Source organism: Xenopus tropicalis, chromosome 4, assembly GCF_000004195.4.
Source record: "Xenopus tropicalis strain Nigerian chromosome 4, UCB_Xtro_10.0, whole genome shotgun sequence".
NCBI lineage: Eukaryota > Metazoa > Chordata > Amphibia > Anura > Pipidae > Xenopus > Xenopus tropicalis.
In genome coordinates this window covers 144,438,537-144,466,097 of record NC_030680.2, presented here as the reverse complement: position 1 = coordinate 144,466,097, position 27,561 = coordinate 144,438,537, and the positions used below count along the sequence as shown (strand labels likewise).

Genomic DNA, 27,561 nt, shown 5'->3' with positions numbered 1-27,561 from the left:
GCATCTTACAGCAGCCACGACTGCCAGTCCAGGCAAGCCGCCAAAGAAGACGAAGCCTCCAAAGAAGAAGAAGCCGCCAAAGAAGAAGACAAAGCCTCCAAAAAAGACAAAGACACCAAAGAAGAAGACAAAGCCTCCAAAGAAGAAGAAGCCGCCAAAGAAGAAGACAAAGCCTCCAAAGAAGACAAAGACACCAAAGAAGAAGACGAAGCCTCCAAAGAAGAAGAAGCCGCCAAAGAAGAAGACGAAGCCTCCAAAGAAGACAAAGCCAAGAAAGAAGAAGACAAAGCCACCAAAGAAGAAGACAAAGCCAAAGAGGAAGAAGCGAAAGAAGACCGTCTTCGGGGAACACTGTGTATGAGGGCAATGGGGGGCACTGTCTATGGGGCCAATTGGGGGGCACTGTTTATGGGGGGCTATTGGGGGCTCTGTATATGAGGGACAATTGGGGGCCCTGTCTATGGGGGGCCATTGAGGACCCTGTCTATGGGGGGCCCTGTCTATGCGGGGCAATTGGGGGCCCTGTGCATGGGGGGCAATTTGGGGCCCTGTCTATCGGGGGCAATTGGGGGCCCTGTCTATGGGGGCAATTGGGGGCCCTGTCTATTGGGGGCAATTGGGGGCCCTGTCTATTGGGGGCAATTGGGGGCCCTGTCTATTGGGGCAATTGGGGGCCCTGTCTATGGGCAGCAATTGGGGGTCTTGTGTATGGGGGCAATTAGGGGGGCCCTGGCCAGCATAGCGTATGGGGGCCCTGATACTTTTTATTTCTGTGTGTCCTTTGTACAGATGGTAGGGGCCTGTGGGAGGGGGGCCCAGAAAATGTTGTTGTGGCCCGTGATTTCTGATGGCGGCCCTGTTTAGGAGTTGTTTCCATTCAGCCACAAACGCATTAAGGTGGCCATATACATGCTTGTCTGATCGCATTGAAGCTGGTCGTTAAGGAGAGAAAAATGGTTGCATGTATGGGCAGCATTAGTGAGGTTGGGCAGTGAAGTTGGGGATCAGGCTCACTGGGGGGTTCCAATTCATCCCACAGGGGTTCAGTTGGGTTGAGGTCAGGGCTCCACATCCAATTTGCCGGTGCAGCTATTGACGCAACCAATCCCAGTGACCCTGGGGCTAATCTAGTGTATTACAGTTCTAGAGCTTTATCAACTCCACCGGCAGCCATATCTTATCTAAACAAGATAACGGGGGAAATCAAAGCTCCTCTGTGACTAAACAATCGGTGTGGAAACTGTACTTCCGCTCTACAAAGCTTAACTTCACCTTTGAGTTCACTTTTAGTGCCTATTCTAAGCAACTTTTCAATTGGTCTTCATTATTTATTTCTTTCAAATGGGGGTCACTGACCCCGGCAGCCAAAAAACAATTCCTTGGTGAAGCTTTATAGTTATTGTTACTTTTTATACCTTGTTTTTCTATTCAGGTCCCTCTCTTAGTCATTAACCGTCCTCTCATTCAAGCTGCTCCCCGGTCGCTAAGGTAACTTGGACCCTAGCAACAAAAATGAAGACCAATTGCAAACTGTCTCAGAATATTACTCTCTACATGATACTAAAAGTTAACTCAGGACCCCAGAGGGAAATAAAACTCTCTGCTTGGAGCCCCCAGTAATTGTGCAGCGTCACTGGGGGGGCCGGTGCAGATGTTCTAGGGAAATGCCTTTGGTGAAGAAACAAACTCTGGCACCGGGGTCACTAGGGCTCTAATTAAGTCGATGATAAATCACTGAACGAGGGGGCGGCCAGTGAGGCAGAAAGGGTTCAGCCTACAGTTGTGGCGTGTAGGAAGGGAAGACTTGGCCTTTCAGAATATCATCAAGACAAAAATGAGCATGTAATTCCGCTTATCAGTGTTTGGGGACTATTATATGTGCAGTATATACAGTATAATCTGGGTCAGCAGCTCTCCATTTGGTATGTTAGCCACTATCTGGTTGCTAGGGTCTTATATACCCTAACAACCAGGCAGTGGTTTCAACGTGAGAAGAGAATATGAATAGTAGAGGGCCTGTATAGAAAGATAAGTCATAAAAAGTAACAATAATAATACAAATTTTTTTTTTTTTTAGCTTTATAGAGCAATAGTTTCTGGCTGCCGGGGGTCAGCGATTCAAAATAATAATTCAAAAACTATAAAATATAAATAATGAAAACCAATTGCGAAGTTGCTAGGAATAGGGAATTCTATAACGTACTAAAGTTAACTTGAAGGTGAACCACCACTTTAAAGAAAGCGACACCTTTAAGAGGGGACTGTTTCAGATACTTTAGTACAGGTATGGGACCTGTTATCCAGAATGCTCTGGACCTGGGGTTTAGTCTGCTAAAAATCATTTAACCATGAAATAAACCCAATAGGGCTGTTCTGCCCCCAATAAGGGGTAATTATATCTTAGTTGGGATCAAGTACAGGTACTGTTTTATTATTACAGAGAAAAGGGAATCATTTAACCATGAAATAAACCCAATAGGGCTGTTCTGTCCCCAATAAGGGGTAATTATATCTTAGTTGGGATCAAGTACAGGTACTGTTTTATTATTACAGAGAAAAGGGAATCATTTAACCATTAAATAAACCCAATAGGGCTGTTCTGCCCCAATAAGGGGTAATTATATCTTAGTTGGGATCAAGTACAGGTACTGTTTTATTATTACAGAGAAAAGGGAATCATTTAACCATTAAATAAACCCAATAGGGCTGTTCTGCCCCAATAAGGGGTAATTATATCTTAGTTGGGATCAAGTACAGGTACTGTTTTATTATTACAGAGAAAAAGGAAACCATTTTTAAAACTTAGAATTATTTGCTTATAATGGAGTCTATGGCCTTTCTGTAATTCGGAACTTTCTGGATAATGGGTTTCATAAATTACATTTACCCCCAATATAAAAACAGCTAAATTAGTTTACAGCCTGGTAAGTTTTTTTTTTTTTCTAATTTCAGGATTTTTGAGTTGTGGCCCCGCACCCTCTACCACCACCATTCTGTCTTTCCCTCAGTAACACATTTATCTCCGGGCCCCTGGCCTTCTCCAGTTTTGCTCTAATGAGTCTGAACAAACGGGTCATAAATTTGTGCCTTTGGCAAAGGGATCACAGGCTCCGTTATTTAATGTGACAGTCCCACTAAAAGTAAGTGGCTCTTATAGTAAACACGCAATAATGATTAATACAGCGCTGACCTACAGAGACGGACTGAGCCTGCAGAGCTCACACTCACACTCTAAGAGCTCACACTCACACTCTAAGAGCTCACACTCACACTTATAGACTGCATACTCAAAGCCTTATAGAGGGCACACTCACACTCTCAGAGCTCACACTTACAGCGGGCACACTCACACTTATAGACTGCATACTCAAAGCCTTATAGAGGGCACACTCACACTTATAGACTGCATACTCAAAGCCTTATAGAGGGCACACTCACACTTATAGACTGCATACTCAAAGCCTTACAGAGTGCACACTCACACTCTCAGAGCTCACACTCACACTTACAGCGGGCACACTCACACTTATAGACTGCATACTCAAAGCCTTATAGAGGGCACACTCACACTTATAGACTGTATACTCAAAGCCTTATAGAGGGCACACTCACACTCTCAGAGCTCACACTCACACTTATAGACTGCATACTCAAAGCCTTACAGAGGGCACACTCACACTTATAGACTGCATACTCAAAGCCTTACAGCGAGCACACTCACACTTATAGACTGCATACTCAAAGCCTTACAGAGGGCACACTCACACTTATAGACTGCATACTCAAAGCCTTACAGAGGGCACACTCACACTTATAGACTGCATACTCAAAGCCTTACTGAGTGCGCACTCACAGAACTCAAATTTAAAGTGATTTTTGGAATTTGCACACATTTTCCAATCTTTGCTTCTTTTAGGGATCAAACATTTGTTGCACAGAAGGAAGGTCATTTAAGGCAAAGAAACAGCTTTTCAGAGAGGAGACTGCCAGCTCGCTTGTTGATTCAGTGTGCGAATGTTGGTTTGTGAAATGATTCTTTACACTTCACTGAGGGGTTCCGTGACCGCATAAAGGCACAAGGCTGCAGGCTGAGTTATACAGGGAACTCTGAGTATCACTCATGTATTATAAGGGATAATGTACCCCCTACTGTAAATGATAAGGATATTAGCAGTCACTGAGGGGTTCTGTGCCCATATAAAGGCACAAGGCTGCAGGCTGAGTTATACAGGGAACTCTGAGTATCACTCATGTATTATAAGGGATAATGTACCCCCTACTGTAAATGATAAGGATATTAGCAGTCACTGAGGGGTTCTGTGCCCCCCATATAAAGGCACAAGGCTGCAGGCTGAGTTATACAGGGAACTCTGAGTATCACTCATGTATTATAAGGGATAATGTACCCCCTACTGTAAATGATAAGGATATTAGCAGTCACTGAGGGGTTCTGTGCCCCCCATATAAAGACACAAGGCTGCAGGCTGAGTTATACAGGGAACTCTGAGTATCACTCATGTATTATAAGGGATACTGTACCCCCTACTGTAAATGATAAGGATATTAGCAGTCACTGAGGGGTTCTGTGCCCATATAAAGGCACAAGGCTGCAGGCTGAGTTATACAGGGAACTCTGAGTATCACTCATGTATTATAAGGGATAATGTACCCCCTACTGTAAATGATAAGGATATTAGCAGTCACTGAGGGGTTCTGTGCCCCCCATATAAAGACACAAGGCTGCAGGCTGAGTTATACAGGGAACTCTGAGTATCACTCATGTATTATAAGGGATACTGTACCCCCTACTGTAAATGATAAGGATATTAGCAGTCACTGAGGGGTTCTGTGCCCATATAAAGGCACAAGGCCTCAGGCTGAGATAAACAGGGAACTCTGAGTATCACCCCCTACTGCAAATGATAAGGATATCAGAAGTTGTAAAGGAGTTCTGTACACAAATGTAATGAGTCATGGGGCACAATTGTCATGAGTATATTGTAAATGGTGACATCTCTAAGCATTATTTATATGAGGAATAATATACCCCTAATGTTAAATATAAGGCAAATAGAGGTCACAGAGGAGTTCCATGACGATATGAAGAAATAAGGCTAAAGACAGAGTGCCTTTATACAGGTAATAAAACTCAGAGGTGACTCCTAAATATTATCATATCAGTTTATATATATGATAATATATGATATTGATATGATAATATTTCACACAAGTTTCAGTGAGTCACATGACCCAAATTGTGCCAATAAGAACTGGTTATAACCAATGACATTGCTGAAAAAACGCTAACTTACAAGATATTCCCGGCTGTTTTATATTAAAGGGTTATAATTAGCACCAGTGTATCATGCTCTGTATTCTTAGTATTTGTGTTAATTCTATTAATTCATTTCCTCACAGGGCATCCACCCTTTTCTTAAAGCTATCTACCCTATCTGCCAGCGCAAGTGACAATTCTCCAGCTTCCCAGCTCTCCCTGTGACAAATGCATTCCGCAAGTTAAGTGGAAACGTCCTGCCTTCTTATCTCTGGGGATGTCCTTGAGTCCCCTGTCTAACAGACAGACACCATGTATAAGATTGCAAGCTCTACAGATCAGGGGTTGCCTTCATCTTGTGTCCCTTAACAAACTTAACACTTATCTCTGTACTTATCTATCTACCTATCTATATATATATATACACACAGGTATGGGATCCCTTATCCGGAAACCCATTATCTAGAAAGTTCCGAATTACGGAAAGACCGTCTCTAATAGGCTCCATTATAAGCAAATAATTCTAATTTTAAAAAGGATTTCCTTTATCTCTGTAATAATAAAACAGTACGTGTACTTGATCCCAACTAAGATATAATTACCCCTTATTGGGGCAGAACAGCCCTATTGGGTTTATTTAATGGTTAAATGATTCCCTTTTCTCTGTAATAATAAAACAGTACCTGTACTTGATCCCAACTAAGATATAATTACCCCTTATTGGGGCAGAACAGCCCTATTGGGTTTATTTAATGGTTAAATGATTCCCTTTTCTCTGTAATAATAAAACAGTACCTGTACTTGATCCCAACTAAGATATAATTACCCCTTATTGGGGGCAGAACAGCCCTATTGGGTTTATTTAATGGTTAAATGATTCCCTTTTCTCTGTAATAATAAAACAGTACCTGTATTTGATCCCAACTAAGATATAATTACCCCTTATTGGGGGCAAAACAGTCCTATTGGGTTTATTTATAGGTATAGGGTCTGTTATTAGGAATGCTTGGGACCTGGGGTTTTCTGGGTAAGGGGGCTTTCTGTAATTTGGATCTCCATCCCTCAAGACAACTAAAACATTATTTAAACATCAATTAAACCCAAAAGGTACATATAATACATACTAAAGAGATGACATAGAAAGGCAGCCAATCGGAATCCTACACACCAAGCTACAGTTGTTCCGCCTCATTAACCCTCAAAGCAGACAGGGGCTCGGTGATTCTAACCTTAAATCCATTCAAGCTTTTGTGTAACATCACAATACTGATCTTCAAAGTATTTGGTTCCTTGTTTAATGAGCTCACCCAGGGCATAAGGGGCAAATTCCTGCTACTTTAGTCTCAGAACCTTCTATTATCAGCTATGGGGCAGTGCAGCTGTATTACAGCTTTTTTTTTCACTACAGTTATCATCTCTCAATGTTAAAGAACAACTTTATTATTAACCTTTATTTAGCACTGTACAGATTTTCTACTGAAATTATACATCATTCCCATCAGCCCCTGCCCCAGTGAGCTTACAATCTAAGGTCCCTATCACATTCCCATCAGTCCCTGCCCCAGTGGAGCTTACAATCTAAGGTCCCTATCCCATTCCCATCAGTCCCTGCCCCAGTGAGCTTACAATCTTAGGTCCCTATCACATTCCCATCAGTCCCTGCCCCAGTGAGCTTACAATCTAAGGTCCCTATCACATTCCCATCAGTCCCTGCCCCAGTGAGCTTACAATCTAAGGTCCTTATCACATTCCCATCAGTCCCTGCCCCAGTGAGCTTACAATCTAAGGTCCTTATCACATTCCCATCAGTCCCTGCCCCAGTGAGCTTACAATCTAAGGTCCCTATCACATTCCCATCAGCCCCTGCCCCAGTGAGCTTACAATCTAAGGTCCCTATCACATTCTCATCAGTCCCTGCCCCAGTGAGCTTACAATCTAAGGTCCTTATCACATTCCCATCAGTCCCTGCCCCAGTGAGCTTACAATCTAAGGTCCCTATCACATTCCCATCAGTCCCTGCCCCAGTGGAGCTTACAATCTAAGGTCCCTATCACATTCCCATCAGTCCCTGCCCCAGTGAGCTTACAATCTAAGGTCCCTATCACATTCCCATCAGTCCCTGCCCCAGTGAGCTTACAATCTAAGGTCCCTATCCCATTCCCATCAGTCCCTGCCCAGTGAGCTTACAATCTAAGGTCCCTATCACATTCCCATCAGTCCCTGCCCAGTGGAGCTTACAATCTACGGTCCCTATTACAGTCACACACACACTAGGGTCAGTGAATGTTTGTTTTTGTTGCGTTAAAAGAAACCCAATTAGACACAGAGAGGAAAAGCAAACACCATACAGACGGGGCCAATGTCATTCAGCAGCAGAGCTAACCTAACCCAGTATGCTGCCAGTAAGTCTAATGTTAAACTAAAACAACAAGCAATGCTACTGCACTGTGCTGCCCATAAGCATCCCATTTTAAATAGATAGAAGCAGAGGCGTAACTGCAGAGGAAGCAGACCCAACAGGGGGCCTTGGAGAGTAGAATACTTAGTGTAAGGCCCTAATTCATGAGCAATTTCAATATATTTTGGCAGAAATATTCAACTAACGAATATGTTTGTACCCTAAATTGAATTCGCCATGGTGCCCAAGTTACGGCACTATTCCATTCCCAAACCACGGGGACTAATACTCTTCTCTTCTAGGAAGGTTCCCACTAGATGTTGGGACATTGTTGGCGGGAGTTGCTCCCATTCAGCCACAAGAGCATTAGTGAGGTTGGGCAGTGATGTTGGGGATTGGGCTCACAGTCAATTCATCCCACAGGGGTCAGTTGGGCTGAGCTCAGGGCTCTGTTCAGTCAACTTCTTCCACTCTCACCTCAGCAATTCTGTAGGACCCGGCTTTGTGCATAGGGGGGGCATTATTGTACTGAGATATGAATGAGCCCTCCCCAAACTGTGGCCACAAAGTAGGAAGCACGGAATTATCAGCAATGTCATTGTACCCTGTCCTTTCACTGGAACCAAGGGCCCCACACAAGAAAGACAACCCCAGGCTATTATTCCTCTTCCACCAATCTTTACAGCTGGCATCTGCCAAACCCTGACTTGCCTGTCAAACTGGCAGATGGTGAATCGCCATTTACCACTGTTGACCTTAAGTGCCGCCAGGGCCAATGCCTGGCAATATTCATGGAGATTTTAGGCCTGTGCCCAAGTGTTCACCTATAAAACCACCATGGTCTCAACATACGGTCTCATCCAGAGACAGTTTGGGAGTTTTCCAACCAAGGACATGTTTTAGACTGAGCGTCGGGATACTTTCTGCCATATATACAGACATGGGGTGTGTGGAACATCAAAATCTAACCAAATGGATAAACTCAACTAAAGCATTGGGCGTTAAGGTCCCCATACACCATACGCCAAGCGAGCGGATCTTCTCCTGATATCCCCCACCTACGGGTGGGCGATATCGGGAGAATCCAGGGTAATTCGATCGTTTGGCCCCGATTACAAAGACGGGTATAGGAAAAGTCGGTCCGGGGACCGCATCAATGAGCCAAAGCGGTCCCCGATCCGACTAGATTTTCTAACCTGCCCGATTGAGATCTGCCCAATTTCATGCCAGATATCGGTCGGGCAGGCCCATCGGTAGTGCCCCTACACGGGCCGATTAGCTGCTGAATCGGTCTAAGGTACCAATATCGGCAGCTAGAATCAGCCTGTGTATGGGGACCTTTAGTTGCAGAGATATCAATTGGGCCCCTTCTACCCGAGGCAGATACAAGCAGGTCTGACCATCTGATTCTCTCCCTCCCTCTATTTATTCATCTGACCTTAATTGATCTTTCATCATGTTTTATAGAGAGTAACGTAATGTCTATCCTCGGAGATGTTGGATCCAATGAAGGCCCCAGAGCCGTATCCTCTCCGCTGAGCGGCTGTAAAGTAGCACTGTGTGCGTCTGCCAAATCTCCCCTCCGGAGCGTGACAACTTGTTCCAGCAACATGCGGATTAAAAATAAATAACTACTTACTCCAACATTTCTTTCTGCTTATCCCAATGAATTAACATGATGTTTTAATCATAAGGGAAAAAGGGAAACTACACTGCACTTCCTTGTGGCTATATTTAAAGCAATACTGTCATGGAAAACATGTTTTTTTTTTTTGGTTTTTTTTTTAAACACATCAGTTAATAGAGCTTCTCCAGCAGAATCCTGCATTGTAATCTGTTTTTCCCATGGGGCTAGCCATATTCTTCATTTCCCAGGGTGCCACAGTCATGTGACCTGTGCTCTGATAAACTTCACTCACACTTTACTGCTGCGCTGCAAGTTGGAGTGATACCCCCCCCCCTCCCCCCCAGCAGCCGATCAGCAGAACAATGGGAAGGGAGCAAGATAGCAGCTCCCAGTAGGTATCAGAATAGCACTCAATAGTAAAAAGATCCAAGTCCGGCTTGGGACTCCTCCAGTTACATGGGAGTAGGAGAAACAATAGGTTAGCTGAAAGCAGTTCTAATGTGTAGCGCTGGCTGAAAGCTCAGACTCAGGCACACTTTACTACTGCGCTGCAAGTTGGAGTGATATCCCCCCCCCCCTCACCCCCAGCAGCCGATCAGCAGAACAATGGGAAGGGAGCAAGATAGCAGCTCCCAGTAGGTATCAGAATAGCACTCAATAGTAAGAAATCCAAGTCCGGCTTGGGACTCCTCCAGTTACATGGGAGTAGGAGAAACAATAGGTTAGCTGAAAGCAGTTCTAATGTGTAGCGCTGGCTCCTTCTGAAAGCTCAGACTCAGGCACACTTTACTGCTGCGCTGCAAGTTGGAGTGATATCCCCCCCCCCCCCTCACCCCCAGCAGCCGATCAGCAGAACAATGGGAAGGGAGCAAGATAGCAGCTCCCAGTAGGTATCAGAATAGCACTCAATAGTAAGAAATCCAAGTCCGGCTTGGGACTCCTCCAGTTACATGGGAGTAGGAGAAACAATAGGTTAGCTGAAAGCAGTTCTAATGTGTAGCGCTGGCTGAAAGCTCAGACTCAGGCACAATGCACTGAGATGGCGCCTACACACCAATATTACAGCTACAAATACATTTGTTGGTTCAAAAATATGTAAGTATGTATGGGACACTGACCCTAGCAACCGGAATGAAAGTGGCAAAAGAGATAAGTAAATTATTTCAAAACTCAAAGTGAAGACCAAATGCAAAACTGTCTCAAACTATTTGATCATATTAATTGTTTATTTATACAAGGAATCTAAAACTGGAATACACGGCGTTATGGACAAGGATAATATCCCCTTTAATGAATATTCCTGATCTCAGGACATGATATAATGGGGTCGGTGCAATATTTCCTCTCGGATTACAATGAAGTCATTTTCCCTGTGCTGCAGGGGAAATACGTTGGCCGCAGAGCGCAATGTCTTTACCATACGATTATAACTCGCAGGAAGTTGCTGCGCTGATTGTTATTATAGCGCAGCCACAAAGAGCCCAATATAGTCACGGCGTTTCAGCAACAGTCATTGATTGTCTTTCCAGTTGAAAATGATCCAATATCCCCTGTCTATGCCCACTAAACAGGTCTGCACCACTGGGGTAGGGAAGATGGGTGATATTTCCATTAAACTGGACGCCTGGGGGGTCACAGATTTGTAACCAGATTTGCATTGTGCGTTATGGTCCCCATACACGGGCCAATTCTAGCTGTCGATATCCATCCCTTAGACCAATTCGGCAGCTAATCGGCCCGTGTATGGGGACTAATGATGGGCCTGCTCGACCGATATCTGGCCTGAAATCGGGCAGGTTTAAAAATGGAGTCGGATCGGGGACGGCATCGGCTCATTGATGTGGTCCCCGAACCGAGTGCGTCTATTCCCGTCGTTATAATTGATCATTTGGCCCCAGACAACTGAATTAGCCTGAATTAGCCCAATATCACCCACCCGTAGGTGGGGATATCGGGAGACTATCGCCCACCAAGCGACCAAATCTTAGTGTGTCTGGCCACCTTTACCCCTCACTGGTTTCTTGCCCACCATCCTGATCTCTCCCTGCCTGTGACACCGCTTTAGACCCAGTGGCCAAAATTGATCCCTTTATTTACACAGGACCGGAATCCCCCAATAGCCTTTAGCCAGCAGCAACGTAACAAACAGAGGCCTTACCGGAACTAAAGGGGTGGTTCTTGCTTTAATCAATTATAAAATAACTAATTCTAATAAACATGAAAAACAATTGTATTAGATTTTAATTTACAAATTGTATTCGAATATTACTCTCTCGTTCATCGTGCCGAAAGTTAATTTAAAGGTGAACTACCCCAATGAGCCACTAAAGTAAAGGGAAAGTTACACAATGCAAGACCACAGCACCTTTCCGATTAAAGGGAAACACAGTGTGAGACTGGGACCCCAGGGGCCACCAGAAAACCTTAGCCCCTAGGCCCACTCTCCAAACTAATTTTCCTCCTTTCCTCACCCAACCTCTTTATTCTCCCATCTCTTTTATTTACATGCTAGCATCTATTCTTCCATCTATTCCTCCTCTTTGTTCCCATTCAGAAATAGGGAATGGCCATAAAACGGGCCAAATGGTCAGAAGCAGGAGGGGCCACTGATACCTGGGCCCCCCGGGAGTTTTCCTGGTATCCTGGTGGGCCAGTCCGACACTGCCAACGCACCCCCGGCCAACCGTTCCTCCCTTTACACACACTCAGGGGAGGACGTTGGGTGGGGGACCCTGCGGGGGGTTAGGGAGGTTCAGACCCCCGCTGAACCTCCCTAACCCCCCGCAGGGTCCCCCACCCAACGTCCTCCCCTGAGCGTGTGTAAAGGGAGGAACGGTTGGCCGGGGGTTAGCCGCGACATTGCCAATAGGGGGCGCCAAACAAGCAAATGGAAGAGAAGAAAGGGTTAGGGTGAATGCCTTCGTTTTCTAAGGAAGTGACAATAAAACGGGAAATGGGAATTTAGTACCTCTGGCCATTAGGGTGAAGACACACAGAGCTACTTAGTAGCAGCTACCTGTCACGGGGGTAAGGGAAGCTCTGTAGTGGGGGTTATGGGGTGCAGGGGATGCAGATAGCGGAGGCACCTACAGGGCCCCTGGGGCGGCAGCCCCGGTGGGCCCTGCACCCCCCAGTCCAACCTTGGTCATAGAGTTGTTGCTATCTTACAGCAAACTGGCCCCCTGAACCCCTATGTCCGTAGCTTCCAATTGGCCGGCCAGCTTACTAAAGGCTGCCCAGTATAAACTTATTCAACCCTCACTAGGCTGTGTTGGTAACCAATGGCCAATGCTCATTATGCCCAGTAATAATCACATAGGAAGAGACCTCAGTTTGGCTCTATTATAAGACCCATGGGGTCCACAACGCCCTAAGGTGGCCAAGTTGATAATGCCCCCTTATTCCCTCCACGGTTCATTTTTTTGGGGTCAGAGAGGGTCGATGGGGGGCCATAATAGCACAATAACTTGCCTTATGGCAGCAGCGCCCCTGTGTCACCCAACCAAATATATTATGATAATAAATCAGATTTAATAAAATAGCCTCAAACATAACCTCAAAAAAAGCAACACAAACACACGGAGACACTTACCTGCGGTGTGGCACGTCTGCTCTTCCCTTGAGATGTTTCTGTGAGGTGGGTTGTGTCTGTAGACGACGTGTGGCTTGTTGTGTTCTTCTTCATATTCACTGTCGTCGGAGAGTAACGGTTCTACGAAATAGTCCCCGTCCTGAGACTTGAATGTGCCTAGCTGCGGGGGGAAGCGCAGGGGTTAGCCGTGACGTTGCCAATAGGGGGCGCCAAACAAAGATGCAAATGGAAGGGAAGAAAGGGTTAAGGTGAATGTCTTTGTTTTATAAGGAAGTGACAATAAAATGGGAAATGGGAATTTAGTACCTTTGGCCATTAGGGTGAAGACACACGGAGCTACTTAGTACTTAGCTACTTGCCACGGTTACTAAACTCCAGAAAATCCCCTGCCATAGACAATACTGAGAATTGCCTCTGCTAAAACACACGTAGAGACAGTTATCAGTAAATGATCAGCATTGTCTGTTTTAGTAGCTGCTACTAGTAGCCCCATGTGTCTTCACCTTTAAAGTGGGGATTCACCTTCAGGTTAACTTCTATGATGTAATAAAATGCTATTCTTAGCAGTTGGTCTGGATTTTTTTTTGATTAAGCCATTTGAGATCATTTCAGAAAAACGAGGGAAAAACAAGAGAAAAACTGAATATTAATAGAACTGCACTTCATTGTTTTCCCCAAAATTTCACACTAATGAAACTTTACGTTCGGCCCCCAGTAATAAGCAGAGCAAACAGGCATTCTCCCCCAATCCCACCCTAACCTGCCCCCCGGCTTTACCCCAACCCTTTAGCTCTGGGCCAGTCCCATTGGAACCAATGTTACTTGTATTGCCCACAGCAGCTCTCTGTATCCCTGTCAAACTGGGAATTACTAGTACAGCCCATATGCACTGACAGCAACAGGTACTGGCAGCCCTCCAGCACGTTATACAGTGACAATAGCAGGTACTGGCAGCCCTCCAGCACGTTATACAGTGACAATAGCAGGTACTGGCAGCCCTCCAGCACATTATACAGTGACAATAGCCGGCACTGGCAGCCCTCCAGCACATTATACAGTGACAATAGCCAGCACTGGCAGCCCTCCAGCACATTATACAGTGACAATAGCCGGCACTGGCAGCCCTCCAGCACATTATACAGTGACAATAGCCGGCACTGGCAGCCCTCCAGCACATTATACAGTGACAATAGCCGGCACTGGCAGCCCTCCAGCACATTATACAGTGACAACAACAGGCACTGGCAGCCCTCCAGCACATTATACAGTGACAACAACAGGCACTGGCAGCCCTCCAGCACATTATACAGTGACAATAGCCAGCACTGGCAGCCCTCCAGCACATTATACAGTGACAATAGCCGGCACTGGCAGCCCTCCAGCACATTATACAGTGAAAATAGCCGGCACTGGCAGCCCTTAGGCATATTATACAGTGACAACAGATGGTACTCTGAGCCCTCCAGCACATTATGCAGTGATAATAGCCAGCACTGGCAACCCTCCAGCACATTATGCAGTGATAATAGCCGGCACTGGCAGCCCTCCAGCACATTATACAGTGATAATAGCCGGCACTGGCAGCCCTCCAGCACATTATACAGTGACAATAGCCAGCACTGGCAGCCCTCCAGCACATTATACAGTGATAATAGCCGGCACTGGTAGCCCTCCAGCACATTATACAGTGACAATAGCCAGCACTGGCAGCCCTCCAGCACATTATACAGTGACAATAGCCAGCACTGGCAGCCCTCCAGCACATTATACAGTGACAATAGCCGGCACTGGCAGCCCTCCAGCACATTATACAGTGACAATAGCCGGCACTGGCAGCCCTCCAGCACATTATACAGTGACAATAGCCAGCACTGGCAGCCCTCCAGCACATTATACAGTGACAATAGCCAGCACTGGCAGCCCTCCAGCACATTATACAGTGACAATAGCCGGCACTGGCAGCCCTCCAGCACATTATACAGTGACAATAGCCAGCACTGGCAGCCCTCCAGCACATTATACAGTGACAATAGCCAGCACTGGCAGCCCTCCAGCACATTATACAGTGACAATAGCCGGCACTGGCAGCCCTCCAGCACATTATACAGTGACAATAGCCGGCACTGGCAGCCCTCCAGCACATTATACAGTGACAATAGCCGGCACTGGCAGCCCTCCAGCACATTATACAGTGACAACAACAGGCACTGGCAGCCCTCCAGCACATTATACAGTGACAACAACAGGCACTGGCAGCCCTCCAGCACATTATACAGTGATAATAGCCGGCACTGGTAGCCCTCCAGCACATTATACAGTGACAATAGCCAGCACTGGCAGCCCTCCAGCATATTATACAGTGACAATAGCCGGCACTGGCAGCCCTCCAGCACATTATACAGTGATAATAGCCGCACTGGCAGCCCTCCAGCACATTATACAGTGACAATAGCCAGCACTGGCAGCCCTCCAGCACATTATACAGTGATAATAGCCGGCACTGGCAGCCCTCCAGCACATTATACAGTGATAATAGCCGGCACTGGCAGCCCTCCAGCACATTATACAGTGACAATAGCCGGCACTGGCAGCCCTCCAGCACATTATACAGTGACAATAGCCGGCACTGGCAGCCCTCCAGCACATTTGTCTTCGAACGATTGTTCTCTGCGCATGTCATGATTGCCAGCAGCGGAAGTCAACGAACATAAATAAATACCGCTTCCGCCACGACATTGGATCGTACGTAGATGTACGATCGTACGTATTTTACGATAATGATACGATGAAATCTTTTGCAAATTATCGTTGCCCGTGGATGGCATATCGTATGGAAACCCGATCGCCATACAATCGTTTGTCGATATAATCGTTCGTCGCACAACGAGTGAAATCGCTTCGTGTATGGGGACCTTTAATGTATAAAGATGCAGCAGCATTGAATCCAATCATTCCTATTAGATAAAGAGTCCGCCCCACGACAAATCTTCATTACCGCAGGCGACTAATCTCTCCGCAATGCCATCCCACCGGCTAGAATGTAAATCACCAATGGGATGGCATACGCGTCGCTACGATTTCCCGAACTCGCCCGAAGTTTCCTTGAAAAAAAATGACTATACATAACTTCTGCCCCATAATATGATATATGATTTGTAATTTTAATCTCCTAAGTAGACCCTACTTGTTGCCCAAACCAAATTATTTCTCCTTCCTGCACTAAACCCAGGCCTGTAAAACTGCCAATAAGAGCAGTCGTAGCAGCAGAATGGTTGCTATGGGTAACTATACAGACTAAAGTTGCACTGTATTTCTACACAGTATCTTGAATCGTACTTCTCATTGCCAACACAGGCCTGCCCAAAATACCATCACCCCCCCCCCAAAAAAAAACTGATTGGTTTCTTATAGGGATGCACTGAACCCAGTTATTTGGGTTCGGCCGAACCCCCAAATTCACCCCGATGGATTCGGCCGAATACCGAACCCAATCCAAATCCTTAGTAGCACATGCTAATTAGGATCCGGAAGGGAAAATCGCAAGGCGCGTTTTTCCCTAACATTTAACCCTTCCAGGTGCTAATTGGCGTATCCGAACCCTGGCGAAAAAGGCCGAATTCTAGATTCGTTTTTTCCGTAGTTTCTTAGCATAATGAAAGACAGCAATTGGACTGGCTGTTCATATTGTGTGAACTGCTGGTTCTGACACATGAAACAATGTACTGCGTGTCTCTGAAGACAGAGAATAAAAACCCTAGCAACCAAATAGCTGCTAAAACGCCAAACTGGAGAGCGGCTGAACTGAAAACGAAATCACTAAAACACTACAAATAATAAAAAATGAAGACCAACTGCAAATTGTCTCTCTGCGTCCTACTAAACAACAACTAAGAACATTCGCACTGCGAATAAACTCGCAACTATGTTTGCACATTAAACGCCCCAGTCTTGTCCAGCTTTATAAATATAAACACGGGCAGGACAAATAGCTTCACTGTGCGAGTAATTCTGCGCAATGTAATAAATGAGCCCCAGTGACTCTCAGCTGCTTTATTACCAAAGACCCAATAATAAACTCCTATAATACAGAGCCCCTTTTAGACTGAAGCCTCGTTCCCTGCTGCACAGACATTAAGCCGACGCCCCCTTCCCCAAATCCTCCGCCTACTACACAAATGACAACAACAAGCGTTTGGCCGAGGCTGGATTTGTACTGCGCAATGAGACGCGACTCATGACCAACATTGATCTCTTTTTGTGGCCCCGGCGACCCTTCCGCAGATAATGGTGAGTTTCAGAGGGTCTGCATGTTCTACATGGGGGGTGACTCTATTTTAGTCTAATCCTTATCATTTGTGAAATTACATGAAGCCCCCCCCCGTAAAATGGGACAGGCTACTGCAGCTGCAGAACCTCTTAGGGTGAAGACACACAGAGCTACTAGTAGCAGCTACTTGTCACGGCTACTAAAACAGACAATGCTGATCATTTACTGATAATTGTCTCTACGTGTGTTTTAGCAGAGGCAATTCTCAGTATTGTCTATGGCAGGGGATTATCTGTAGCCTTGAAAAAGTAGCTGCTACTAGTAGCCCAGTGTGTTTTTACCCTTAGGGACCTGCTGCTTTCAAATTAAACCTGGAAACGCAACAGGGTACTGAGGGCTGTAGTTCCACAAAAGCTGCCAAGTTGGACTTTGTTTGAAATCCATAAATGGATTGAACTAAAACAAAGTAACTTTTGTTTTTTGCTCCATCAGAAACATAAAGATAAGCTACAATGGCCTTTCGAACTAAAATCATTGCCCTTTGGGGTTGTCGCCTTTTCTGTGGGTGCTACATGGGGCATCGGGGTTAGACGCAGACAAAGGGTTAATGATAATGGCAGACAGGTCTGACGCCGAACCCAGCAGCAATGTTGTGCCAAAAATCATGACAGACAGAAGTTAAAAGGCAACTTTAGTCTCCGGCTAATGATGTTGTTGAACTACACCTAGTGGGGTACTACGCTTGCTTCATAACAATGGTTTATGGCAGAAACGTTACCGGTACAGATGGGGGATTCCAACAAGTACAAGCCCATAGCTACCAGTTACCAGCAGGTTAGTAAATGCTACCTGCTGACTTGTTGCTAGGGGTTACCAGAACAGAAACCTGTTATTACATACCCCCCAGAGTGTGAGCTGACCCCCACGCACCTGGCCCGGAGCACAGGAGAGACATAATGGGGAGGGGGGTATTTTCTACAAAGGTCCCATTTACACACAGAGGTGCCAACTTGCACAAGTGCCTTTGCACTCAGCAGCCAATCAAGTCTTTGCTTTCATTTTCTCCCTTGTAGCTTAAAGCTCATCGCCGATTGGCTGCTGAGTTTTACGCCATATGGCTGCTGTAAATGCAGTTTGGCAAAGCAGTAAATCCTACAGCAGTTAGTTTAGATTTTTATTCTGTCAGTTATCAATTATAGGAACCAGCTTAATCCCTCCTCCCTGCTACCCAGAAGCCCCTTGGTTTGTCTGCACTAAAGGGAAATATACCCTGTCTGTAAATAGTACATATGTGTATTATTTTCCTTTAAATATTCATCTGTATAGCTGTAAGGCATATGCCGGAGCTGCCATGTCGTTTGCTCTGCCAAGTAATAATCATCCACAAACTCTAAGGATAAACAGTGAAAATGTTCATACTTCATTCTGCATATAATCTAAATACAGGTATGGGACCTGTTATCCAGAATGTTCGGGGGTAATTATATCTTAGTTGGGATCAAGTACAGGTACTGTTTTATTATTACAGAGAAAAGGGAATCATTTAACCATTAAATAAACCCAATAGGGCTGTTCTGCCCCAATAAGGGGTAATTATATCTTAGTTGGGATCAAGTACAGGTACTGTTTTATTATTACAGAGAAAAGGGAATCATTTAACCATTAAATAAACCCAATAGGGCTGTTCTGCCCCCAATAAGGGGTAATTATATCTTAGTTGGGATCAAGTACAGGTACTGTTTTATTATTACAGAGAAAAGGGAATCATTTAACCATTAAATAAACCCAATAGGGCTGTTCTGCCCCAATAAGGGGTAATTATATCTTAGTTGGGATCAAGTACAGGTACTGTTTTATTATTACAGAGAAAAGGGAATCATTTAACCATGAAATAAACCCAATAGGGCTGTTCTGCCCCAATAAGGGGTAATTATATCTTAGTTGGGATCAAGTACAGGTACTGTTTTATTATTACAGAGAAAAGGGAATCATTTAACCATGAAATAAACCCAATAGGGCTGTTCTGCCCCAATAAGGGGTAATTATATCTTAGTTGGGATCAAGTACAGGTACTGTTTTATTATTACAGAGAAAAGGGAATCATTTAACCATGAAATAAACCCAATAGGGCTGTTCTGCCCCAATAAAGGGTAATTATAACTTAGTTGGGATCAAGTACAGGTACTGTTTTATTATTACAGAGAAAAGGGAATCATTTAACCATTAAATAAACCCAATAGGGCTGTTCTGCCCCAATAAGGGGTAATTATATCTTAGTTGGGATCAAGTACAGGTACTGTTTTATTATTACAGAGAAAAGGGAATCATTTAACCATTAAATAAACCCAATAGGGCTGTTCTGCCCCAATAAGGGGTAATTACCGTATATACTCGAGTATAAGCCGATCCGAATATAAGCCGAGGTACCTCATTTACCTAAGAAAACTGGAAAAACTTATTGACTCAAGTATAAGCCTAGGGTGGGAAATGCAGGGAAATGCAGAAAGTTTTAATAATCAAAATAAATACCAATAAAATAACATTAATTGAGGCATCAGTGGGGTATAAGTTTTTCAATATTTATTTAAAAAAAAGTACTACCCCACGCTCATTGCACATTGGCAAACTGGCAGCAGACCCAGTCCCAGAGGAGATGTAAGGGGGAATAAGTATTGCTAGTGGGAGCCTAGGCCAGGGCACTGGAGGGTATGATTGCGGGGGGCCTAATTTGCACACAAAGGAGAGAGGGTGCTAGTCTAGAGGGACCCATGGCACCCGACTCGAGTATAAGCTGAGGGTGACTTTTTCAGCAAATTTTGGGTGCTGAAAAACTAGGCTTATACTCGAGTATATACAGTATATCTTAGTTGGGATCAAGTACAGGTACTGTTTTATTATTACAGAGAAAAGGGAATCATTTAACCATTAAATATACCCAATAGGGCTGTTCTGCCCCCAATAAGGGGTAATTATATCTTAGTTGGGATCAAGTACAGGTACTGTTTTATTATTACAGAGAAAAGGGAATCATTTAACCATGAAATAAACCCAATAGGGCTGTTCTGCCCCCAATAAGGGGTAATTATATCTTAGTTGGGATCAAGTACAGGTACTGTTTTATTATTACAGAGAAAAGGGAATCATTTAACCATGAAATAAACCCAATAGGGCTGTTCTGCCCCCAATAAGGGGTAATTATATCTTAGTTGGGATCAAGTACAGGTACTGTTTTATTATTACAGAGAAAAAGGAAATCATTTTCAAAAATTAGAATTATTTGCTTATAATGGAGTCTATGGGACATGGTCTTTCCGAAAATTCTGAACTTTCTGAATAACCGGTTTCCAGATAACAGATCCCATACCTGTATATAGATATCTATACATGCAGGAGCTGCCATGTAGTTTGCTCTGCCGAGGAACAGAAATCCTCATCCACAAACAACAAAGAAAAAGTTCAAGGAGGCGCTGCTTTTTGTGCGATGAAAGAAAATGTCATTCTACCCTACGTCCCAATATCCCTTCCTTCCCCGTTTGTCGCTGGTTTATTTGCAGAGGTAATTGCTATTGAAAGCCGTGTTTATCCCTCTCTGTTCTCTGCTTCTGTCCCTTCATACACGTCCGTTCTCCTACAGATCCATTACTCAGCTGCTACATTGCCTCAGCAGTCGGAACCGGCAGTGCAGAGATGATAAACAGCTATAAAACTTATCAATAGCAGATACTACAGTAACAAATACATTTATTTATTGATAAATGTATAGGGGAAAGTTGCTTAGATTGACTTTTTCATTCATTCTGCATAAAAACAGCTTTTTTTAAGGTGCAGTTCCACCTTAAGAAGTAAATGTATCTGGTCAGAATAAAAACGATTTTACTTAAAAACAACAATCCTGCCTTGATCGCTGCCGTACTAATCACTTCATGGGACTTAATTGCAGCTAACGGGCTTTAGGGCAAGTGCGCTGGGAGCACGGCGGGGTTTTCACAGTCAGGGACAGGAGCTGGAGATAATCACTATGAACTTGTATCCTCAGTTATTCTAATTCCACTGTGGGAAGGCTCTGCCCTGACTTTCCCTCATTTGATGCTACAAGAAAAAAAAAACCCATGTCCAACTTAGGCCCCTCCCACATTCCGCCCCTCCTCTGGGTTCTACTTAAAGGGCCAGTAACACCAGGAGCTGCCCTGGAAGCCTTCACTAAGTCACCGGCACTGTTTCTATGACAATATATTTCTGGCATTGCTTTTGGGGTTCATTTTTGAATAGTTAAGTGGACAACCAGAGCAAAAGACAACAAGGCTATTTAAAAAAAAGTGGCTGCATTAATAATAGAAAATAATGTCAGGTTAAAGTGAACAATTTTCATATTTGTGGTTACTTGTCCTTTAAACTGCAAGCTGATGTCACTGTTACCCTTTTTCCCCAGTTTGGGCTGGAACTGTGGTCAAGAACGTACCCCCTGTGGCCCCAAATGGGAATGCCCGCCCCTTTCCATAGTGGGTTGGGCTTAATAAAGCACCAGGCACAGAGATGTGTTTGGGGGAGACACCGCATTAGGCCCCACGTTGTGGGACAATTAAGGCAACAATAGCACTTTTTGGTCTTTATTACCCAACCCATAGCTGTTGTACAGCTCCCAGTATCTACTGACGTCTAAATGTGCTGAGAGTTGTAGTTTTGCAAAAATGTATGTGTGTATGTATGTATGTATGTATAAACCACATATTTGCCAGGGTTGCTTTATATATATCCAGGGGGGGTCCATAGTGCTCTTTATAGCTGTTTGGGGATTCATGTAATAAATAGCATTAAATAAAGTCAATCATTTTGGGACTGTTTTGTTTCTAATAAATGCCAGGCTATGGGGCAAGCCACACAGGTGACTGATCTGTTGCTATTTTTTACTTGATTTACCTATTTGAGATGCCAAAGTCTGCAACTTGGCTCAGTATGGCCAATTCATGGCTAATTACATCCCACCAGTTACATTCCCACCCATATCTGAATAAAAGAGTGCCCACTTACCATCCCTGAACAAAGGCTGATGACTGCCGTATGCTCTGCCCTGTGATTCACATGCCCATTGAAAAAGCAGTGCTGAAAGTCAGTGTTGTCCGTGTAGTAGCTGCTTTGGTTGCCCCTGGGTTTCCCATGCAGGCTAACGGTAAAAACCGGTGCCATAAATCCAGAATTGGCAGTCAGATTGAGAAAAAAGTGCTGGCCGAAGGCTGACAGTTTGTAATGAGTCCTAGAGGCGGCCCAAGGGTCAATGTCACGACTGTTAGGGACACTCCTCCTCGTCCTCTTGAAGTGCATGTTGCTGGGAAAGGCTTCTCCAAGCTCATTCACTCTGGTGGGGGTCACTATCTCGTAAGCCCCCAGCTTCTCTAGGAACTTGGCTGGAACGCAGAGAGGCACAATTACTGTCGTACAGCTTTAAACGACAATGTATTTGCATTAAAAGCATTCATCTGGCAATGAAAGAGGTCTGGCACACCAAAGGTTAAAAAAAAAGTCTATCTGTACATTCAGGGGGGTTAAATATGAGCACCCCAAACCTAAGCACTGAATAAAGCCGGTTGCTGCATATATACACACATTTGGGTGACTTGCTTGGAGTCCTAAGGGTTAATGCTGGGCATGCAATATATTTGTATAAATCCTTAGCAATAAGTAGTGGGGGGCACAGGAAAGTGGGGAGCTCTATCCCAATGTTTAATAACTATACAAAGACAAGTGAAAGGGCTTTTAACTGTGCCCAGTTGGGATGCTAAGAGTTAATGGCGGCATGTACATGTACAATGACATATTAGTGGGCATTAAGAGGGTATCAGTATGGGGGGCACACAAGCCCCCAACAACTCCCACCCTTCCCATAAATGATATTATTACTGTGTTTATACCCTATAAAGGGTCAATAGGAATAATAGAAATATCTCTGGTACTTGTAGGGCATCACTTGGTGGCAGCAAGCCCCCAGCCATGGCAGCTACAGGAGAAAGTGCCAGTGGTACTGAGGGGGCCAGGGTTATCCTGAGCATGGGAGCCGGGGGTGAGAGGGTCAGTGCAGGGAAATGGGGTGACAGTGCCCAGCTACTTTGGGGGCCAGGGTTATCCTGAGCATGGGAGCAGGGGGTGAGAGGGTCAGTGCAGGGGAATGGAGCCTGTGCCCAGCTGCTCTGGGGGCCAGGGTTATCCTGAGCATAGAAGCCGGGGGTGAGAGGGTCAGTGCCCAGCAGTGGGGGGGGGAGTCACACAGGGTTGGGGGGCAGTTACCTTGCCTTGGGTAGAGCCGGGGGTGATAGGGTGAGTGCCCAGCAGTGGGGGGCAGTAACACAGAGTTGGGGGGCAGTTACCTTGCCTTGGGTAGAGCCGGGGGTGAGAGGGTCAGTGCCCGGCAGTGGGGGGGAGTCACACAGGGTTGGGGGGCACAGTGGGGCAGTTACCTTGCCTTGGGTAGAGCCGGGGGTGAGAGGGTGAGTGCCCAGCAGTGGGGGGCAGTAACACAGAGTTGGGGGGCAGTTACCTTGCCTTGGGTAGAGCCAGGGGTGAGAGGGTGAGTGCCCAGCAGTGGGGGGCAGTAACACTGGGCTGGGGGGCACAGTGGGGCAGTTAGCTTGCCTTGGGTAGAGCCGGGGGGCAGTAACACAGAGTTGGGGGGGCAGTTACCTTGCCTTGGGTAGAGCCGGGGGGCCAGTAACACTGGGTTGGGGGCACAGTGGGGCAGTTACCTTGCCTTGGGTAAGCCGGGGGGGGCAGAACACAGAGTTGGGGGGGGCAGTTACCTTGCCTTGGGTAGAGCCGGGGGCAGTAACACAGAGTTGGGGGGGCAGTTACCTTGCCTTGGGTAGAGCCGGGGGGCAGTAACCACAGAGTTGGGGGGCCAGTTACCTTGCCTTGGGTAGAGCCGGGGGGCCAGTAACACAGAGTTGGGGGGCAGTTACCTTGCCTTGGGTAGAGCCGGGGGGCAGTAACACAGAGTTGGGGGGCAGTTACCTTGCCTTGGTAGAGCCGGGGGGCAGTACACAGAGTTGGGGGGCAGTTTACCTTGCCTTGGGTAGAGCCGGGGGGCAGTAACACAGAGTTGGGGGGCGCAGTTACCTTGCCTTGGTAGAGCCGGGGGGCAGTAACACAGAGTTTGCGGGGGCACAGTGGGGCAGTTACCTTGGCCTTGGGTAAGAGCGGGGGGCAGTACCACAGAGTTGGGGGGCACAGTGGGGCAGTTACTTGCCCTTGGTAGAGCCGGGGGGGCAAGTAACACAGAAGTTGGGGGGGGCAGTTACTTGCCTTGGGTAAGGACGCCGGGGGGGGCCGTAAACACAGAGTTGGGGGGCAAGTGGGGCAGTTACCTTGCCTTGGGTAGAGCCGGGGGGCAGTAACACAGAGTTGGGGGGCAGTTACCTTGCCTTGGGTAGAGCCGGGGAGCCCTCAGTGGCGCCGCTCCATACGCGCAGTCCCGCAGGAGAATCACTAGTCCCAGCAGCCGGGAGGCAAGATGCATGTTTGTCCCCTTTACACCCCCCCGGCCGCACTCCCTCTCTGCACCGAGCGGTGCCCTACGGTCCGGATCCGGCAGCCTGAGCTCTCCCGGGATTCAGCATTCAGCGGCGGCTCGGAGCGAACATTGGGCAGCAATGGGCACGGCAAGCGCTCCAGCATAGCGCCCTGGCACCCACCCACTCAGCCCGACTCCCATTTGCTGCTTCCCTGCTGCCTTCACTGGAGACTAACCGGGAGCTTTGCACTCTCACTATAGGGAGGGTGGGGGGATCCACAGCCAGGCGGGGCCCCCGCCCAGGGGAGGTGCAGGGCCAGCCCAGTGTCATCTAGTGTGGAGCTGGCAGGACCCTGACTGCCGCCTGGCTCTCCCCTCTGCCCCACTCTGACTGTCAGTTCCCGGGACACTTATGGCTTATGGGCTGCGGGGCCCCCTGTACATTGGCTCAGCCCTATGGGCACTTACTGACCAGTCTATAAAGGGGCACAAGAGCACATCTGGGCACTACTGTATTCAGCTATCGCAAGTCTGAACTGGGCACCGAGTGTCTTATAGTCTGTAGTATATTGTATATAAATGGGCACTGCCATCTATAGTAACTCCAACCAACTGTGGCAGTGCCCCCCTAGGGCAACTAGGTAGGGGATTTGGGGTGAGTGCTTATTTGTGCCCTGGGTACCCCTGGAACTATAGCAGGGTGACTGTTACCCCAATGTTTCTGTATATCTGTAACCTTGTTATGGGCTAAGGGGGCCCAGCCTGAAGGCCAGTTAGGGGGGGATTTGGGGTGAGTGCTTATTTGTGCCCTGGGTACCCCTGGAACTATAGCGGGGTGACTGTTACCCCAATGTTTCTATATATCTGTAACCTTGTTATGGGCTAAGGGGGCCCAGCCTGAAGGCCAGTTAGGGGGGGGATTTGGGGTGAGTGCTTATTTGTACCCTGGGTACCCCTGGAACTATAGCGGGGTGACTGTTACCCCAATGTTTCTATATATCTGTAACCTTGTTATGGGCTAAGGGGGCCCAGCCTGAAGGCCAGTTAGGGGGGGATTTGGGGTGAGTGCTTATTTGTGCCCTGGGTACCCCTGGAACTATAGCAGGGGGGCTGTTACCCCAATGTTTCTATATATCTGTAACCTTGTAATGGGCTAAGGGGGCCCAGCCTGAAGGCCAGTTAGGGGGGGATTTGGGGTGAGTGCTTATTTGTGCCCTGGGTACCCCTGGAACTATAGCAGGGGTGACTGTTACCCCAATGTTTCTATATATCTGTAACCTTGTTATGGGCTAAGGGGGCCCAGCCTGAAGGCCAGTTAGGGGGGGATTTGGGGTGAGTGCTTATTTGTGCCCTGGGTACCCCTGGAACGATAACGGGGTGACTGTTACCCCAATGTTTCTATATATCTGTAACCTTGTTATGGGCTAAGGGGGCCCAGCCTGAAGGCCAGTTAGGGGGGGATTTGGGGTGAGTGCTTATTTGTGCCCTGGGTACCCCTGGAACTATAACGGGGTGACTGTTACCCCAATGTTTCTATATATCTGTAACCTTGTTATGGGCTAAGGGGGCCCAGCCTGAAGGCTAGTTAGGGGGGATTTGGGGTGAGTGCTTATTTGTGCCCTGGGTACCCCTGGAACTATAGCAGGGTGACTGTTACCCCAATGTTTCTATATATCTGTAACCTTGTTATGGGCTAAGGGGGCCCAGCCTGAAGGCCAGTTAGGGGGGGATTTGGGGTGAGTGCTTATTTGTGCCCTGGGTACCCCTGGAACTATAGCAGGGTGACTGTTACCCCAATGTTTCTATATATCTGTAACCTTGTTATGGGCTAAGGGGGCCCAGCCTGAAGGCCAGTTAGGGGGGGATTTGGGGTGAGTGCTTATTTGTGCCCTGGGTACCCCTGGAACTATAGTAGGGTGACTGTTACCCCAATGTTTCTAATAAACATTTCGCCCTTGCAGCTGTTGCAGAACTACATTTCCCAGCACCCCCACTAAGCCCATTAGAAGGCTGCTGGGATGGAAGTTCCCATACAGTGAGTAGGATGCAGGGTGCGTATCGCTGTCCCTGAGGATGAGGATGAGTGGCAGCTTGTTATGATTCTGCGTTGCTGGTTATCATCACACGGGGAAGGCTTTTCTGCTGGATGGGGCTGATTGCTCCCCCCCGGCGTGCTAAGTGCACTGCTAATAGCAGCCATCAAAGCTTTTCCCCAACACTTTACTTGTCCCAGAGGAGAATAATATTTCTGCTTTCATGTAAATACAAAGTGCCCGATTAGGGCGGCCGTGTAAATCATCCGGGCAGAGCTGTTCCCTGGCATATTCCTGGCACAGGGGATGCATTTACATGATGGAATCGGTGTAACCAGGGCAGCTTTGCCATGGTTACACTGTATATACCCCCCATATACTTGACATACGTAGGTGCACCCTGCTGGGCGGAGGCTTTGGGAACAATTTATTCCAGCACACAAAGAGTGTAAAAGTGCCCCCAAAAGAAACATTGCTCTACTCGTCCCACTGGAAGATGGAGGGGACGTCGTTTATATTTCATATATAACAGGTCTGTTATCTGGGGAATCTCAGCATTTGCTGAAACAGCTGCCAGGAGATCCGTGGAAGGGAGCGGTTTTATATATAGACATGTACAGCCAGGGCCGCCTTCAGAAATCACCGGGCCCCTCACAACATTTTCTGGGCCCCCCTCCCTCAGGGATACTCCCATCAGTGTGCCCCCCAAAACATTGGTGCCCAGGGCCACCCCTTACAATGCTGGCCAATGTGCTCCCCAAAGATAGGGCCCCAATCGCCCCCATACACAAGACCCCCCTAACTCTATGCTCCCATTAGACAGTGACCCCATGCACAGGGCCCCCCTAACTCTATGCTGGCCAGTGCCCTC

General features: G+C 46.6%; 1 protein-coding gene across 3 annotated transcripts in view; it reads right to left on the bottom strand.

The window, feature by feature from the left end:
* Positions 1 to 24,909, bottom strand: part of adamts9 (ADAM metallopeptidase with thrombospondin type 1 motif 9) — a 161,991-nt gene extending 137,082 nt beyond the window's left edge. The window contains exons 1-3 of one of the 3 annotated variants that reach the window (XR_001170408.3): positions 24,564 to 24,906; positions 22,188 to 22,561; positions 12,893 to 13,052 (exon numbers count right to left, since the gene is read on the bottom strand). Coding sequence is in view for 1 of the 3 variants with exons in the window: in NM_001374796.1 (NP_001361725.1) it covers positions 12,893 to 13,052; positions 22,188 to 22,561; positions 24,564 to 24,663 (634 nt within the window). In the remaining 2 variants the exon portion in view is untranslated. 3 annotated transcript variants of the gene reach the window in all.
* Between the last annotated feature and the right edge of the window lie 2,652 nt (positions 24,910 to 27,561).